The sequence below is a fragment of the Acanthisitta chloris genome, unplaced genomic scaffold, assembly GCF_000695815.1.
Source record: "Acanthisitta chloris isolate BGI_N310 unplaced genomic scaffold, ASM69581v1 scaffold22632, whole genome shotgun sequence".
NCBI classification, from domain to species: Eukaryota; Metazoa; Chordata; class Aves; order Passeriformes; family Acanthisittidae; genus Acanthisitta; species Acanthisitta chloris.
In genome coordinates this window covers 29,857-48,414 of record NW_008660178.1, presented here as the reverse complement: position 1 = coordinate 48,414, position 18,558 = coordinate 29,857, and the positions used below count along the sequence as shown (strand labels likewise).

At 40.1% G+C, this 18,558-nt stretch overlaps 1 protein-coding gene across 1 annotated transcript in view; it reads right to left on the bottom strand.

Moving 5' to 3' along the window:
* Nucleotides 1-1,470: 1,470 nt before the first annotated feature.
* CYTH3 (cytohesin 3) overlaps nt 1,471-18,558 on the bottom strand; it is a 46,529-nt gene continuing 29,441 nt past the window's right edge. Inside the window, exons 5-13 of the mRNA XM_009069731.1 lie at nt 17,561-17,679; nt 13,918-13,998; nt 11,777-11,889; nt 10,343-10,491; nt 9,478-9,589; nt 2,586-2,662; nt 2,433-2,504; nt 2,144-2,298; nt 1,471-1,543 (exon numbers count right to left, since the gene is read on the bottom strand). Coding sequence (XP_009067979.1) covers nt 1,471-1,543; nt 2,144-2,298; nt 2,433-2,504; nt 2,586-2,662; nt 9,478-9,589; nt 10,343-10,491; nt 11,777-11,889; nt 13,918-13,998; nt 17,561-17,679 — 951 coding nt within the window. The remainder of the gene's footprint in view (nt 1,544-2,143; nt 2,299-2,432; nt 2,505-2,585; nt 2,663-9,477; nt 9,590-10,342; nt 10,492-11,776; nt 11,890-13,917; nt 13,999-17,560; nt 17,680-18,558) is intronic.

The window sequence follows — 18,558 nt, the reverse complement described above, 5'->3', positions numbered from 1 at the left end:
ACACCAGATCCAGAGATGCTCCTGTAACTCCAACGAGCAAAACTGCTTTGACATCCTGGGTCTCCAAAGTGTTCACTGGCACAGTAGGCATGGCTCAGGTTCAACAAGTTTGGGAAAAACTGACTACTAACAGAAGCAGTAGGGAAAAAAAATATTTTTGCCCCCCTTGTGGAGTTAGGGCTTTACCTTAACAATGGTATGTGCACTATCAATAGAAAAGCTCTGGAGTACAACCTGACATGTTCCTGAAGGAGCCATCAGTAGGAGCACAGAAAGATCTTCCACAAATCACAAATGCAAGAGTCACACAAGCTTGTGGGGGAGGTCCAGCTGCACTAGGTAACCAACGTGTCAGATTTTATTTTTTAAGTAAAAATAAGGATGTTTGTTAATTTTTTCAATTCAGCTGCTGAAGCACAGACCTGAAAAATCGCCTTTAAGAACACAACGAAACCTTCTCTGTCTGTCCAAAGTTTTTTCTCAAGCAAAGGAATGGATCCTGCTTGCTTAACCATCTCGGGCTGCATCCTGCACAAAGACTTCACCTTCCTGGTGTTTCCCTTAAAAAACATGAAATGCATGTGAAACTATCTGGGGGTGTTTCCACATGCAAAGCCCAAGCTCCTGCAGACCCTGTCATCTTACTCCTTTACCAGTAACTTAGTGTTAATTCAACTACAACATATTTAAAATTTAAGGATGTTACTATATAAAAAGCAGATTAAAACAGTCATTAAACCTTAGTGCTTACTGTATGAGCAGACAGGAATGGGTTTTAGCCTACTGGCAGATCTCAGACCACATCTGTACTTCAGGTCATGTGTGCAGGCTCAAACTTTGCTGCTGGGACCTGCATGTCCTTCAGTGCACGTGACCCAAACCCTTTGGCACCACAAGTCACCTATGAGCTGCCAGGCCACTGCAGAGCTGAGTTTCTGAAGAAGGAAAGCTATTTCCATCAAGGCAGGAGAGCAAATCCTGAATGAAAGCTGCACTCAGGAAACTTCACTTATTGCAAAAGACACATGACTTGAAAACTGACAGTGAGATGGTGAGGTCTCTGCTCACAGGACAATGAAGTGCTCGATCACGCTGTACTCCACTGCTGCTGCTCCTCCTCCTGTGGGAGATGTGCTCAAATAACAGCTACAGGACATATGACTGTTGGCCCTGAACTCCTCCCTCCCACCCCCAAGTAAACAGGAGTTGTAACTAATAGAAGTGAGAACAAGGTTTCCATGTTTTCAGCTGAATGAAGTTCCAAAATAACCATTCTCTGGGACTTGACGCTTCCTTCAAATTATATGCCAGTAACTCTTTACCCTGAAAGGTCTTGCCAAGTTTTTATGCCATAGCAAAGTGTATATATATAAAATTTACAGGTACTGTCTTCATTTAGCTCATCCAATTTTACGTATCACTGCACTGTATGCTCATGTATGGGTTGATGCAGGTCCAAGTTGCTGTGTTCTATTTCTTGTTTGCAATCCTCCGTTTCCTTGTTGCCAGCATATCATAAAAGGGATCCCTGCTGATACTTGCTCTGGAGGAGAAAAAAGGAATCATCAGTTTGGTTAACAAATATCTGGTTTGGAAAACTAGAACTTTTGTTCTCTGTTCCCTGTGGATGACTCCACGTTCCTAATGGATGTCTGACTTCTAGACACCACGAATATTTCTCCAGCAAAAGATGCTACTCAGCTGTGATTTGTTAAGAGTTCATACCTTCATCTTGACTATTATCTGTTTCTTTCAGTGTGGATCTGTTTATAAACCTTCCAAGATAAAGTCAAGCTGTGAAAGTTTAACACTGCCTATGAACAGGCCTCGGATACACATCACTGATCTTAACTATTAGGTGAAGTGAGAATCCAGTAAAATTAGATGTAAAAGGCAATTCACATAAGGTTTTATATTTGCTTAAAAAATAAATCCATATTTTCCTCATTTGAGTTAACAGCACTATTTCCTTTGGACCAGACAGGAACAGATTTGTATCTTGATCCATCAACCCCATGATTAACCCTGGAGGACATCACCAGCTCAGAGTTCTTCACACAAGTTAGAACAAATTCTCTTAGTATCTAACTCTGAAAAGAGCTTACACTTCATTTCTGAAAGACATTTAAGGCTTTAAACTCACTTGATAGATTTAATCCACTCTTCCTTCTCTTCTGGGGTGGGAGCAGATATTCTATACACTACGTGGTTGCCTTCCACCACTCGACCATCAGCTTCAGTTTTACATGCTTTAATTACCTGACCTTTATGGCTGGGGTTGTAGAGCTCAAAGCAGTTCTGAAAGGTAGGAATAAAGACATAAATTTAAATAAAAATAACCCAAACTGACCGGTATCTTCACTTAACGACACATTTAAGTTCTAGCAGGTTTACTTATCTTCATTAAAAGAATAAATATAAAATTATCTTACTGGTTTTCTAGGGTCTTCAACTTCTCTTATGCTAAGATTCTCTAATGGAATAATTCCTCTGGGTTCTTTGTCCTAAAACATGAGGAAAACACCACATTGTTAGCCACTTAACTATCTGGATTCCAAACAGAATTCACCATGATGTATACTCACTGTTGTGTATTCAAAGTAATACAGGCAATTATCAGTCAGAATAAACCACCTCCGTTTCCACGTTTTTACTCTTCCCCCTACAACCAAAAGGTATGCTGGAATTAAACATCTGCTGCTGCCAAGGCTTCAACAAGGAGCAAGGAAATACTTCAGTTTTGCTCATTTCTCACAACATGGTTTAATTACTTCGTGGTAAATGGATCAGGCACAGATGAGTGAGGTTAAAGGAACATGTTGCCCTAACTGTTGTCCTGGGGCAGCATGAACTCTGGTGGTGCTGAGCAGCCACACAGCTCTGTGCCCTAGGGCTGCAACAGCCTCTTCCAGAGAAGGGAGGCAGAAGTGCAGCCCTCAGAGCTGCTCTCTCTGTCCATGCCTTCACAGATGTTTGCTGCACCAAAAATATTAACACTACACAGTTCTCAACAGAGCCAGAGCTGCCAGGGCCAAGGGAGGAAAACCCAGCCCTGGGTCTGATGGAACACCCCACACCAGCACTGGTGGTGTAACTGGCTGTAAAACCAGCACCCTGCAACAGGACCAACCCTCTCCACAGCCTGTCCTGGACAAGGACAGGTCACATCAATAAGACTAAGGGCATTTTATTATCTTCCTTTCCCTCTGTTCATAAGCAAACACGGGAGTCAGAACCTGTGTCTACTTTCAGATTTAACATCAAGTGTATAAGGTGCTTATAAACATTACTAGCAGAACAAATATGTCATCAACAAGGAGCAAATCTTATGCCAAAATATACCATTTTTAGTCACCTGTCATCTTTTAGTATTTTTAAAACCTGTTCTCTCTATGGGTTAATAAATCAGAGTACACCCAGTAAGAAATAGCTACTGCTCCAAAAATGCCAATTTTTCCTGCATTAACAGCTTAGCAGCAGCAGCCACAGAGTTCCTCTTCCTTACACTTCTCGTGTCACACTGTAGGGAACAGCTCATTTTTAGAAGTTTTGGCCCTTTCAGCCACTTTTCTGCCACTGACTGTTTCAGAACATGCCTAGTACCTCACAGTGACACTATTTCAGAACATTTCCAGGGACGACAGACGCAGATAGAGCATTCACATGTCACTAGTATAAAGGTTTAGTTCCACCATAGTTATCTGACTTCAGGATTATGTCACCACCTGTGCATCATCCATTCAGCACTGAGTCAATCCCATTAACCCAACATTTCAAAATAGCTGATCTGGCTATTAACACCTGTGCATGAAAAGCACCAGCAATGCACACACAACACCCAGTTTAACCCAAGCCAGAAACCAAATTTAAGACATGAGCCTAATTTTTTCAGCTTTTTGTTCTACTAGATTTTTGTTTGTTTAATACATAAATCCAAATCACATTAAATTAAAAGAGCCATTCTAGGAATATCATGACATTCCTTGATACCAATTCCTGCTTATTTGCATTGCAGACCAGGTAAGCTGCAGGTTGTATCTTCCTTTTGATTGGTTTCACAACCTACAGGATCACTCAGTGCTAACACACTGCAACATTCAAGAGACCCAATAAACTTCATGTTTCCACTAGATGCACATATATCTTAAGAAAAATTTAATCTGCAAGCAGGTGTGGTGAAATAAGAGAAGGCAAAATAGTGCAGGATGCAGAAGCTGTGACACAATGAATGGCTGAGTGAACTGCAGACAGTGAGGGAAGAACTGGTGGCATTTTAGTACAACCACTGTGACAGATCCTCAAACAGAGCATTGCAGAGACATTCAAACTGGCACATAAGTCACTAGAAAAATTCCCATCACCTTGACCGAGAGCTGGTTCAAGTATCAGGAAGTATTTGGGCTTGGAATGGAAAGCTGAGCCTGACTCACTTCCAGATCAGTGACTCAGCAGCTGCCAAGTCCAGGCTACTGGCAGGGCACTCCTTGCCCTCACCATAACATGGCATGCTTTATAGAACCCAGTGTTAACTGCCATGGCTGTAAGTCACGTTCTGAGCCCCAAGGTTAGCAGGTGAACATCGCTGAAATTTTTTATGGCTCTAAAACGTCACCGTGTGTTTGTCAGGCTAAGAGGTAGCACCAGCTATCAGAGGTCATGGCTGGCCTGGTGCTAGCAGAAAAACAGTTCAGGAGGAAAGAGAATGAAACAAACAGGGAAACAGGTTACAATCACAGAGCAGCTTCAGCTGAACAAAGGTGTTTCTCATGAACTGCAGTATCATGTCCAAACACAATAAAAAGAATCAGGTAACAACCATATATTTAAAAGAAGAGTTGCTTATAATTTAAGGCAGAAACAATGGACCTAAAACACATCCCAGAACAATATCATCTGCCAAGCAGTGAACAGCAGTTGAGTTTGCTGCAATTCCTCCTGAGAACATCCCCTCACTCTGGAAAAAGCAGATGTCTCAAACCTGAAACCTTTTGTAATCATGCTGCAGTTGTGATGAAACTTCTGTCATGAAGCATTTCCCAGCTCCAGGTTAGTATTGATGTTGAAGTCAGAAAGAGGATTAAGTATTTCCAACAAGATCCCTCTTACTACTCCCTTCTTCCTAAAACTGCCAGTGGCTCACTGGGTTACAGACTCATTTGAGTCATGGAAACAGACCCTCAGTCCCTGCTCCACCAAGCTCTGAGTGACTCTTCCAGAGAAGAAAAAAGCAGTAAGGCAGGATTTTTTGGCAGGAGAAGGAGCTACTCTCACATTTAAGTCTCTGTCTCCCCACCCCATTACTTAGTTGCAGCTGTCAACAGCACAGAAAGTCTAATAAAGCTCAAAAATCTAATCTGTACTGATCAAATTTGCAGGGGTCACCATATAACATGCATTTAATATGCCTTCACAAAGGGCTAAACCCCAAGCAGCTGGTTGATAAGGTGCTGTGGCCTGTGAACACTGCACACCAGATTAATGGCAAAGAACTCATGATAACAACACATTCCTTTTCCCTTGGCTGAGATTGCTGTAGGCTCACAAAACAACAACAAAGGGTTTAGTGCCATACTTCAGCTCTTATTCCAGCTGCCAGCCTTTTAAAGATTAAAACTGGAAGGAATTAAGTTAGCAGAAGAGGATCAAAAAAAAAAACAGAGGTTGAATCCATAAACATTTACAGAAATGGAGAGATAAGTGACACAGTTCTCAAAGATCAAGCTGATTAATGAAAATGCACAGACATCTCCAGTACCAAAATGTAGAGGCAAAGTATCTTGTAGGTGGAAATCTAAGGAAAGCACTAAAAAAGGCCAGGGTGAGGCATAATGCACAGGAAGAGGAACAAAAATCCTCTTCACCTTTGTAACTCACACGTAGGACTTTTTTTTGTAAGTCTGGGCAAAGTACAAACTAGAGAACAAGGTAAAAGAAACCACCTACTGCAAAGGGAAAAACAACTGGCAATGATGTAGGAAACACAAATCTCTGAAGTAAAAAAGGCCTTAAGGTTAAAGGCAGCAACATACCTAAAGTTAGAAATACCTAAATCTTTAACTCGATTATTTAAACTTTAGAGCAGAAGGAGACACACACACCTCACAAATGGGTTTTTTTCTGCCCAGTTCATTCCAATATCACCAGGCAGAACAGACTCAGCAACTGCACAGTTATGCAGATGATTGGGTTAAAGTTTGGGGGTTTTTAAAAAGAAGTCTCCCTTGAGCACAACAGTCACTGCCACTGCTAGTGCAGCAGCAGCCAGCACGAGGGCCAGGCAGGTACCGGAAGGCTCCAGCTTCCTCATCAGCCACCAGTGCTCTCAGCCCAGATTAGGGAAGAGAAACAACATCCTCTCAAGGACAGATGTGCTGGAATAAGCACCACTGGCAGGCCAGGCCCGGATGTGAAGCTTTTGGACCATCTCCAAGCACTCTGTAACCGCCTGACTGGCAGAAAAAATTAACACGCTCATGTGTCTGGCTGGAATCATTTCCTCTGCAGTTTGGGGGAATAATGTCACAGTTTCCCTCTAACTAGAAGAACATATTACATAAACCAAGCAATTTGCCAGGAGAAGCTGTTTAAGGCAAGGAAACACCTCCCTCTGCAAAGAAATTACAACTTGGGCATAAGCACAGAGAGCACAGACAACAATTTCAGAACACCTTAGAGTGAAAGGCAGCAAGTTCCATGGTGCCAACACCACTAATAATTACAATGCAGAAGAATCTGAACGCTCATAATGTCTCAAGCTGCTCTAAGCAAGGACTCACTAGCACTCAGCAGCTTCCAATTCTTGACTTGCAGCCTTCATTTTCATTCCACCACGCTTCAAACAATGCAGAACTGAATGATAACTTAGGTTTACCATGATAAAGATGTCTATATAAAGGTACCAGCTAAGTGTAGATAGATAAAACCAGAATTGCTGTCTGGCTGCCAGGTTTGGCACTTGGAAAAAAGGCACAACTAGACAAATGGGAAGAGCTGACTAGAGTAGTGTCTCCTTAGGCATTTCAACAATACTGGAACTTTTAATATCAGCATCTTCCAGAACTGAAGGAAACCCTACTCATTTCACAAGAAGTGTTTCCCAACAGAAAGGACTGTAAAAATGCAAGCAATGTGGATTGAGACAGCACTCTCAACATACAGTGTAAAACTCCTAACAAACAGGAAACTCAGGAGAAAGGAAAGAAAGAGAGAGAAGAATAAAAAAACCTGTCAGGTTTATTTCTGGTCATTGCATCCAAACCAGCAGTGTATGTGTCTGTACCAGTCTGTGTCTGCTGAAAAAAATGCAGTTTTTCAGGGAAGCACAGCTCCAGGCACTTACAGGCTGACTCACCAGAGCTTCTGGACAGATTTCATTTCTTTATTCAAATCACCCTCACGCTGTGGGAGTGCTACGTGTAACACCCTCCTGTTTCACTACCAGTGGGTTTATCCTTTTACTATTGAGTGCTCTGTGTACTCTCTCCCCTCTACATCATACAGACTGAAAAGGCAGTTTTATTGACCTTGCACCAGAGCCAGGGACAGATTGTGCAAAAGTACCTGGCAGCTCTCACTTAATTCAGTCATCTTGTTTCCTCAATGTCTTGGTTCCTCTATTTTTTTAATAAGTCCCTTTTGTCTTTTATTGACAGTTTCTTCAGAAAGGAATGTTGTCACACCTCTGCACACTCACACTCTCACAAGGAGTGTAAGAGCACACTGGCAACAGAACCAGGCACAGCATGGGCTGACACCCAACCCCTTCTCCAGGAAGGGCATTTAATCTACATTAACTTGAAAGGCTTTTCTGTTAACTATCATCCTGTGCTACAAAATGGAGAAAAGCTGCAAAGTCATGTTTGAAATTGTGCCAGCTGAGCCAATGCAAGTCAAAAAGCAGGAGCCTTGCTTTTCTGTAGTTAGAAAGACAAAGAGCTCCACAGCATCTGTAGCACAGAGGTCAAAACACGACACTGAGAGCATGTGAATGAATTCCAAATGCTTCCTTTTCACATCCATTTCCTTCCAGCATCAGCATGACTACTGATTTCCAGGTGTGATCAGCAGAGCAGGCCCAAGGCTCTATCCAGGCTCCACTTTCATCACCCTCCCAGCCATGTGCCATCCCTTTTCACCCTGTAGTCACCATTCTACACGTGAAAAGTTACTTCCACTTTAACAAGCACTTGAACACATTAAAGTGTCCAACAACTGGCTCTGTTGGAGTGTGCACTGGTGTTCATAGAAAAGAAGTTTATTGCTTTGAAAAACAACTGTTAAAATCATCTGTCAGTCTCCTTTATATAGGCAAAAAATTCCCTAAGGCCAAGTGAGAAAGTGAATCCCATTAGCTTTAAGAGTCTGTAAACAAGGGCATCTTGCAGTGCCAGGAAACTGAATTAGCAGAGGTTTCTGCAAGCCTAAATTTGAGGCTTATTTAAGACTCTGTTAAGTAAGCTAAATGTGTTATTTACAAAGGGAAATAAACAGGAAAAAGAACAGTTTTTATAAATACATAGTTCAAATGTAATAATCCTTCAATAATCTAATTGATAAACAAGTAACAAAAACACTCCGAAACTTCATGACCAGAGTCAGACATGTTGTTTCCTCAGTAGAAATTATTTCCTTGTTATGTTCTTCCACGAATGAGAAAAGTATGCTGAAGTACTCCTCAATTTTCTGCTGTACATGTAAACACTTTCTTCTCCTGAGAACACACTCACTTGTGAGCTAGACACTGACACACCAGTCCCAGAGCACCACTGATGATAGTTAGTGACACTGAGTGAAAAAGCAAAATGCTACAACAAATCTGATTGAAAAAAAAAAACCAAAACAAAACAGGAGGAAGGAGGAAAAAATAAAAGAATGAGCAACTGAAGAGGAGGGGACTGGAAAGCAATCAGATACGTACCTCCTAATGCAGAATAAGCAGAGACAGCCAGTCACAGAACAGAAAGGTGATAGGTCATAGGCCATAAGGAAAACAAGAAGGCACATTTAAACCACTCATTAAAAAATCATAGCCAAAACCAAACCAAGAGAAACTCACAAATAATATGGAAAAATAAAGACATACAAAAATAACTATTTGAAGAGAAATCCTTTTCTCGTACACAGAAAACTGAGTTGAAACATGACACAGTTTTCTGAAATGACCTTATGGAGACTTAGTTGTTATTTATCAGTCACAGCATGTGCTAAATACCATATGGTGTTTCCTTTTTTGTCGCCGAGTTTTTATTTCTGGTATCTCAGAAATAAAACTCCAAAAGTTTGTAACAAGATTGCTAATTTGGATCCCCAAAATAAGAAGGAACTGCCTTCAGACTTAAAGGAGCTGCTTATTTTGGTTCACACATATTTAAATGCAAAGTTAATCCTATTACCTCCACAAGAAAGCAGAGAGATACGGAAGCAGCAAACATGCTAACAGCGAACAAATAGAGCAGCAGAACTGCCCTTGGAACTAACCTAATTTCAGCAGCCAACCTTCTCTGTCTGGATTAAAAAACGTATGTGTGAGATCATTTCCATCGTCCTCTGGAATTTTAAACGGCTCATTCTTAATACTTTCATATAAATTCTAGAAGAATGGAAGAAAAAAAAGAAAGAAGAGAAAAAAGACCTCATTAATAAATGTCTAACAGAAAATGCAACCAGGATATCTTACTGCAACCCAGACTGTTTGTATAAAAAGCACAGGGGATACTCTCCATCCAATCCTGGACCAGCCCTTCTCAATCTTTGGTTATTACTTTGATTAAATTTGATTTTAAATTACTTCATCTAGAAACAAGTTTCTCTTTTTAGCAGAGATTTCATAAGCAAAGACATTTTTCACCTAACTTCAGCATTTCAAAGGTTTCAGCATCAGTTCTCATTTAGTACAAGTTTTGCCAAACAAATCTGGGGTTTGGGCAAATGGTGTAGACCATCACACTGTCTTACAGCAGGAAGGGACAGGAGGAAGCTCCACAAGACACATGGAAAGCAATGAGAGGCAAAACCAAAACAATAACTGTTACTATTTTTTCCATTTTTCTCTGATTTATCCAGAAATACTTTTTTTCGTAAGAAGCCAATTCCACCAGAATTTTGCCATCAGCAAACTACAGAGTGTTTTCATCCTCAACCAAAAGTTCAATATAGGAAGAACTAGCTCAAAGCAGCTGTGAAGATGAGAAAATGCTTCTTTCAACTACTCAAACAGTCATGTATGCCAGAAAATGTTCTTCTTGCTTTCCCTTAACAGATCTGCCTGAGAAATGTTGTACTTGCTTCTAAGTGTGCTATCAGAAACCCAAAGCCATGCCTAGCCTTACCCAGCCCAACTTACCCGCAGTAATTCCTCTGGAAGGTCTCCACCCTCATTAATTCCACGATTCATGGAGATAAACCTCTCCACTGTGGGTTTATCTCGCACGTTGTGGTTGTGCAGGCTGGTGTTTAACATAATGATGGCAAATGAGAGCACATAGCAAGTATCTGAAATCAGATTTGGAAAATGGTTTATCTTTCTGTGTGTTGTGGTACAAACCTGTGAAAGTAAGATAAAGCCCATCCTGACTGATAAAGGAAAAGCAACAGGTAGTAAAAAAAATCTTGAACACTATACATAGAATCTTTAGCTTTAAACTGCTGAAGTCAGCCTAAGAAGAAAAAATGTGTTACAATTCAAATGCTAAGGCAGTTTAAGGAAAAACAGGATGAGAACTCAAAAAAAAATATTTTAACTCTATGAAATCATTGCTATTGTCCTAAATTAACATTTCACTTGAAGCACTGAAGTGTTGCTGGGCAAAATGTTCTCTGCACACAGATTTTGCCTAGCTCATATTGTAGATCCTATAATAAATGTGATAAATCAGCCTCCTCCTACTCAAAGTACTTCCAAAGCTTTCTCCAAAGAGAATGGTCTGTTTGAAACAATACTTTAAATTGCATTTAAGAAGACTGAAAAAGACATTGACTCAGTTTCTTGGCATACAGGAGGCAGCTAGTACTACTGGATAACATCAGAAGATGACAAAGGAAATTTTATCATGCCTCTTGGCATGGTTACGATTATAGTAAATTCTTCCAGAATTCAAGTACAAGATTCTGTGTAAGAAAGAGCAGGATGGAAACCTCTGTGCTATAGAGAGAGGAAATGTTGTTTGCATCTTCAGCATTTTGTTTCCAGGAACTATTTTCCTCTCTAGCTGTTGCAGACCTGCTTTACAGTAACCTTTCCCTAGCCTATCTGTTCCTCAAATGAAGTGATGGACAGCAAACAATGTGTGTATATAATCAAACAGACCAATGAAGCCAGAGTTCCAGTTCTGGTAGCCTTTATGACTTGAGTAATCCTAAACTAAGCAATTAAACAACAAACTGAGGTGCATTTCTAACTGAGGTAAGTTATTGCTGAGGACTGCTAAGAGAAAGGACACAGCCCTGGGAACGAAAACGGAAGACTTTCAAGATAATATACTATAGTCACATATAGGTGGACTTGATATAGAGATAATGAGGTATAAAGTCCTTACAACTGACAGGTAAGACCACCCAACCTATTGGTCTCTTCTGTCCTTAAATCCCTGAGAATTTTAATTTACCTCCTGGATTAGACAGTCACATTTTCCCAGTTTTCAGAAACTTCTCATTTCACGTATTATTTGATCCTGAACTTCCAAACTGGACAGTGTCTCCTTGCATCAGATGTAGAAGAACATGTACATATTTTGGTCATATATGCATTGAAGAACTCCCATCATCTCCCATAACTAACCTGTAGACTGGAAGACTCCTGGGTTACAAAGGCAGTAGCGTGAAGCAAAAGCTTCCATCATACGGTCGATTTTTTGAGCCTCTCCTGGGAGTCTGAAGCTCCACAGAAACTGCCTACAAAAGGGAAGAAGAGTTGTGAGACTCATTCCAATATTTATATATTAAGCATATATTACAAATAATCCGAAACAAACAAACAAAAAAATTCAGCAATGGCTATACAGAATGTCCTAGAAATATGTTCTCAATCTCTCAACACACAAGTCAGGAGCTATTATAAAGCAACATGCACAGATGGCTAGCCCAGTAATTCAGCCAGCAACACTGCATGCTATCAGGCAAGATAATACGGCAGTTCATTTTCTGAGCCTCTCTCTTTTTTCCAGACTAGTAAACAATTTTCTGTATGCATCCCATTTTTGCCATGAGAATGCTATGGGGGAAAAAAAATTAGTTCAATCCTCCCTGGGTTTCCTGGCTACAAAAACGCAATAAAGAGTCAGCTAGACTTTACTTACAATGCAAAGAAAAGACACGTTACACAAAATATTTCTGGTAGGGGTGAGAAACAGGAATACAAAAGGACTGAAAATCTTTACTTAAACTCATCAAAAACACTTCTGAAATAGTACCAATGACAAGAAAACCCCAGTGCTCAGAGAGGTGCTGCCTGTCTGCTCTAAGTTCACCCTACAAGGATCAGACCTAGGGCTTAAAAACAACAACTCGTGTTATCATCTCAGTAATTTTGTGATAGATGCAGCAGATGTGAAATTGGAACACAGAGTTTACTTTTGTAACTTACTATTTCTACATGTAGGTACAGTGGAATGCATACAGGACAGAAGTCTTCACAGATTTACTTTTGGCACACAGATTTACTTTTGGCCATTTACTTGTGGTGCTAAAAAGTTAGAATGAATTTTATAATTTATTTTTTTATCTCTTAGCAAAAGAATTATCTGACATAAACCAGGATCTAAACCAGCAAAGTTTCATGCTCTGCCATGCAAAACAAGTTCTCACTGTTCCCTGTACACTGGATGCCAATATAATAACTATTTATTCCTGTCTCCACCAGCTTTCATTTTAGGGCATTCTAGTAAAGAGTCACAGGCCATCTTTAGTTTGTCAGCTCTATATACTGTCTTTACTCACCTCCTGCAAGGTTCCAACCCAGATCACGAATTTTGTAAGCTACCAAAATACAAACATTTAATAGTAGCAGCTGCTAAGGAAGAATGAAGTCAAACCTAACGTTACATCGGGTAGAGAGATAGGAATACGAAGCCCAGACAAGCTTCAGCAGCCACAGAAAAGGCTTCCTTGGCTCAAGCCTCAGGCAGCTCAAGTTATCATCACCACATCACTCAACCATAGCAAAGCTGTTCTGACTCCACATCACAAGACACTGCACCAGAAACCAGGATCACATGGACGTTCCCATTTATCTGGTGTCAGGAGGAGTCACTTGCGGCAACGGAACAGGCACAACTGTCTAAGTCAACTTCATTTGCTCAATCTGTTACGGATTTTCCCCAGGATGAGAAGGGACTTCCCAAGGTCACTGTATGCAAGCATCCCAGAGAAATCAAGTGAACTGTTCACTTATCAAGGGGGGAAAAATACTAAGATATCACACTTTCTTTCACATGACAAGTAGGGAACTCTGAGGGAAGCAGAAGGAAATCACTTGTTTACCTCTTTGCAACTGAACATAATCACTGATTATGGTCAGTGGATTTCTCCCCCTCCCTGCCCAGAGGGACAAGTTGAGGTGGAAGGAAAGGAAAAATAAAATTATTTACTTGAGCAAAGAGTTTCTTTCTTTTTTTAACCTATCTCTGTGCTAAGATATAAAACAGACCCTCAAATTCCCACACGTGGCAGGCACACCAAGAGTTATGGTTACATTTTAGCTGTCCATATTTGTCCTAAATAATCAGAGCCTTTCACCCTCAAAGGCAGCACACACACAAGCCAGGGTTACACAGAGCTGTCTCTGCTCATTTGCACAGCAATGTGTACAGTTGTGCTGAGCTGTACATCAGCTTTCTGATGAATATATCGACACAGTGACTCATAGGAACATGCAATTTGATAAAGGAAGCTCAGGTCAAAAGCCAGAGAGAATTTACTCACCTTAAGGCTTGTACAAGATTGAGATCAGCGAACTCATGGAGTTCAACAAAAGCCTGAAGAACTTTAATATTAAATTCATCTCTACGAAAGACAAAAATGGTGATAGACAATTACAATTCTGAACTTTAAAGACTTGTTAGCTATCTCTATTTGCTTCCAAGAATAAGCAAGGAAATAAACAATCATACTGACCAAATCAATCATCAGAAATAGCCTACATGTTTATTTGAGAGGCATTTTAATATTTAATACCAGTATTTTGCCCATTTTTGCTGGTAGGTTAGCAAGAACCAGTACACTTGAAGTGATCTCAGCACTGCTTATTTCAATGACCTAAAAATGGCTTTGCCTTCTTTGCTTCACATTATTGCACCTGCCTTGATATAGGATGAGATCTGAACAATTTATTCAGTAAAAAGTCTTTTGCAGAAATTGTCATGAGCCCTTAAAACAATGGTTAATGTAAGATTAATTTCTTCAGCCATACAACACATCAAAACCAAACCATCCTTTTTTCCTCTAAGAGCAGGAAATATTAAAGAGTATCTTAATTTGTGCACAAAGATGAGAAACAAAAATGCCTCAACTGATTGTACCCAGGAAAAAGAACAGCTTTTGAAAAGAGCTGCTTAGTATGTAGTGTGTTCTTACTCCATTCTCAAAAACTGTTAGAATGGAACTTTGCTAAAATCAGAAGAGGCTTTGAACGGGTTTCCTCTCCCCCATCGTTTATACTGCTATGTAAACCATGAGCCAAATCATGCTTTGTTTGATGCAAAGGTGCTTGAAATGCAAAAGTAACATCTAAACATCAATGAATGCAAAACTATCTGGATGAGACAGAACTGAGCCTACACCAACCACTGAGTTCATGTGCCAGGAGCATAAGGGTTTCTAATCCTCAGGGTGTGCTTCAAATACATCACCAAGGCAGAATGTTGCACATCAGCCTCCACCCCAGGACAGAAAGGTGTGTGCACCCACCAGGAATTATCTGTTGCATTACTGACTAACTACATAGTCAGACTAACCTGTAACACCCAGGAGTAAATGCCTCAAACCGAACTATTCAGTCATTAGGATGTTCCCACATTGTTTACAGAGAACACACCAGCTCTGTCCAGCAAATCAAAGCACTTCTCATCAAATTTAGCAATGCACAATTCAGCTGAGCAACTGCTTTTCAGTGAAGTGGCACCACAGTGTAATAAAAGAGAGCACCCATTAGGGCTATGGGTTTACTCTAAGCAAAATATTTTGTTTACATGCATGTGATACCTGTGCTGGTTACAACCCCAAAGACATGAAAAGTCTAAGAAGCCACTTAAAACAGTAAGTGAAGAATTCCCCACACAGAAAGAAATCTTAATCTTTTCTAGGATGTCATTCATCCCCTATTTATTGTAACCTTTTAGGTGTTCTCTCATTCTGTTTTTACAGTAGAACTGAACTTTTTTCAGATTGCTGTATAAAAGTCAGGAATTTAAAACAATGTAATACAAATATTTCATTCTGTTGACTATCCTGGTCTTGTGTTCAGCTACATTTACCTACAATGCAGAAGTAACTGATGATGTGCCCCTGACAGGGAGTGGCAAATGCCTTGATAAAAGTTAGGATATAACTCAGCAAAAACTCATCTGCAATATGCTCTGCCATTTCCATAGCACAATCCATTTGACACCCTGTTTCTAGGGTAGTCTCAAAAGCAGAACCAGCAGCTTAAGACACCTCAACTGTCACATTTTATTTAATCCCAGGGTATTTATTTTACCCCAGGACCTAAAGGCCTAATACATTCTTTTCAGAAAAATATGAATAAATATTATTAGGATTCTGGGAAATTACTGTTGCAGTTCAATGGAGTATGAGGAACCAATTCCCCAATACAGACCCAACTACCTTGAAATTTCCATACACATTCCTGATAATCAGACTGCCATCACTTCCACCCCCCTTATTAATTCATATATGTGAAGAAAAAAATAGACAGAGATACCATTTGCTTTCCCATTACCATGTTGATATTGCACCCTGCTCAGAAATGAACAAAGAGGCTGAAAAGCAATTTATGTAGACTGACTGGATACATTGAATAAAAGCTCCTTTCAAAGCAAAACATAATCTTAAATTTCTATTTTACTTCAACTGCTCCTTAAAATGGACAAACTGCTTCTGCCTTGTGGCAAAATAGGAGCAGTATGTCAATTTTTTTTTCACTTCTCCCAAGATTTTATTGTCCAGTTGATAGAATTATACAAAATATCCTAATTCAATTTGCTATTCAGTATGACCACTACATTTGTCAGTATCTAAGTCGTGAAAAACTCAGAAGATACAACTGAATTGCATATTTACCTATAGACATACTCAGTAAGAAGAATGGTTGCCCTGTATTTTCAGATTAGGCCACGGTGCTGCCCAGCATCCCTCACAGAGAAGCAACAGAGCAAGAAATGATTTTAAATGTGAACCCATTACAAAATCACAGGAATATTATTGATGATATTGATATCGGCAAGATCTTTCTGCATGAGTAGAGTTCTGGGAATAGGCTTAGAGAAGCTGGAAGTATTTCAGAAGGCAATACCAAGATAATGTGCAGCTCCCAGAAGTGAACACACACTGCTTTACACAGGCATTGCTACAGTTTTGCAATTATGGACATTAAGTGATTTTAGAATACTGATTGGCCAAATATTCAAGAGAAGGAACATCATTCTGTTGTATAAAAACTGTTGACATGTCTATATGTTCTACATGGAGACTTCAGAGTGAAGATCTATTTTCCAAACAGACATATTACAGTAAAAACTTTCATTAAAGCTATTAAAGTCAAGAGGAAATTGCTGAGCACAAGCTAAGCCGTTGCTGCTGTAAGCAGGCTGAGGGTGTCTCAAAAAGGGATCTGCCACAACACATCACCACAGTATATCCCAAATGAGTCAACTGCTAAACCTCCCAAACTGGCACCTGAACTGGAACGTGTGCCAGCGTGTACACACAAACTCAACCCACTCCTGCCTCTCTCAGCTGCCTTTTTCAAAATCAATTCCTGGGCTGCACAGCAATGGAAGTAATTTGCATTCTGATTGTGTTTTGCAATAGTATGCAGAAATATGCATGTAGCATGTTCATTGTGCTGGGACTGGTAAAGACAGTGCAGCTGCTGTTCCTCCTTACAACTGGGGAGCTGTGTGCAGGGAGCATGACAGCACTAAAACCTGCCTGTAACTACTGTCCCAGGAACTACCCATTTTAATAAGTAATTTCTTCACTGTCCAATTATTACTGATTGTAAATCACTCCTTCTCCGGACACAGTACCAAGAGCTACCAGGACTGTTGCAATACAACTCTCAGACATTCCAAGAGATTATGGTTTTAATTCTGCACTACAGTCAAATTTAAATGTTTTCTTAAAATAGTAAATTACAATCAATTAAACATAATTCCACAGTGTACCCATTTAAAAACAACCCCCTAACAGGAAAAACAACCCTACCACCATACTATAGTAGTTTTACATCCCACTGTAGCTTTTATAGATCTCAGAGTAGTCTGAGAAGGGGAACGGTAACCACCCAAAACCTGTAAATATACTTTGTAAACTCAAGAACAAAGTTTCAATATTTGTAGTTTACCTTTCACCGAGGTAATCTCCAATTACCGTTTTATTTAATCCTTCTCCTTTATAAAGGAACTGTGCAATGTCTTCTGCAGTGTTCTGCAGGAGGTCGTTTTCTATCAGAAACTGTATTCCCTAGGAAGAGCAATTCCAGAGGAGAAGGCATGTTATATTTTCTTCCACCAGCATTTATGCAAATATCACTCATAGCATTTGGTATTAATATACTGACACAGACATACATGTGAGCACAGTAAAGAATTACGTTAACCTACAGATTTATTTTTTTAATGAAATGCTAAACAAATGTTTTTCAGTTAAGCAATATTTAGTAGGGGTTTAAAGATGAAAATGAGAACACATTTTTAAGGCTAGAAGTACTAGGTGGCAGTTTGAATCCCCCAAGAACAGAAAGATCAGATACTCATTGAATAACAAGTCCATGCTGCTCTTTGGAGCCAAAGTGTGAACTGACCTGTTCAACACTGCAGAAATGTCTGCAGAGACATCATCTGCAAAATCATATAATGAAGAGGTACATACAAGCAACTTAATTATCACCGTGACACAAAAATAAAGCATCTCTTATAATCTACAAACTGCAACCCAATACATCAAGCCACTACTTGCAGAAGTGGCTGCTGAAGATACTGAAACCGGTTTCAGTGCGTTTATGCTGACACTGGGATTATCAGTGAGTTCTGGCTGTGCTGGAACTAAACTATTCACAAAGGACTTGAGATAGACTATTCACAAAGGATTTGCCCACGAACCAGTCAGGTTCTACCACAGAGCTTCTAACACAGGCAGGAGGAGAGTCTTACCCTGTCCCTCAGGGGGTACTTGACCAAGCCCTCCACAAATTACTGCCCTACAACTGGCACACGCTAAGGAAGCCCAGAGAACTTTCTGCAAAGTGGCAAAGAAAGGAGACTAAGAGTTATATAAAGATTATGTGAAGGATGGAAGGGATGTTGTTCCAACACTCAGCAGGTCATGCACAGCTAACCATCT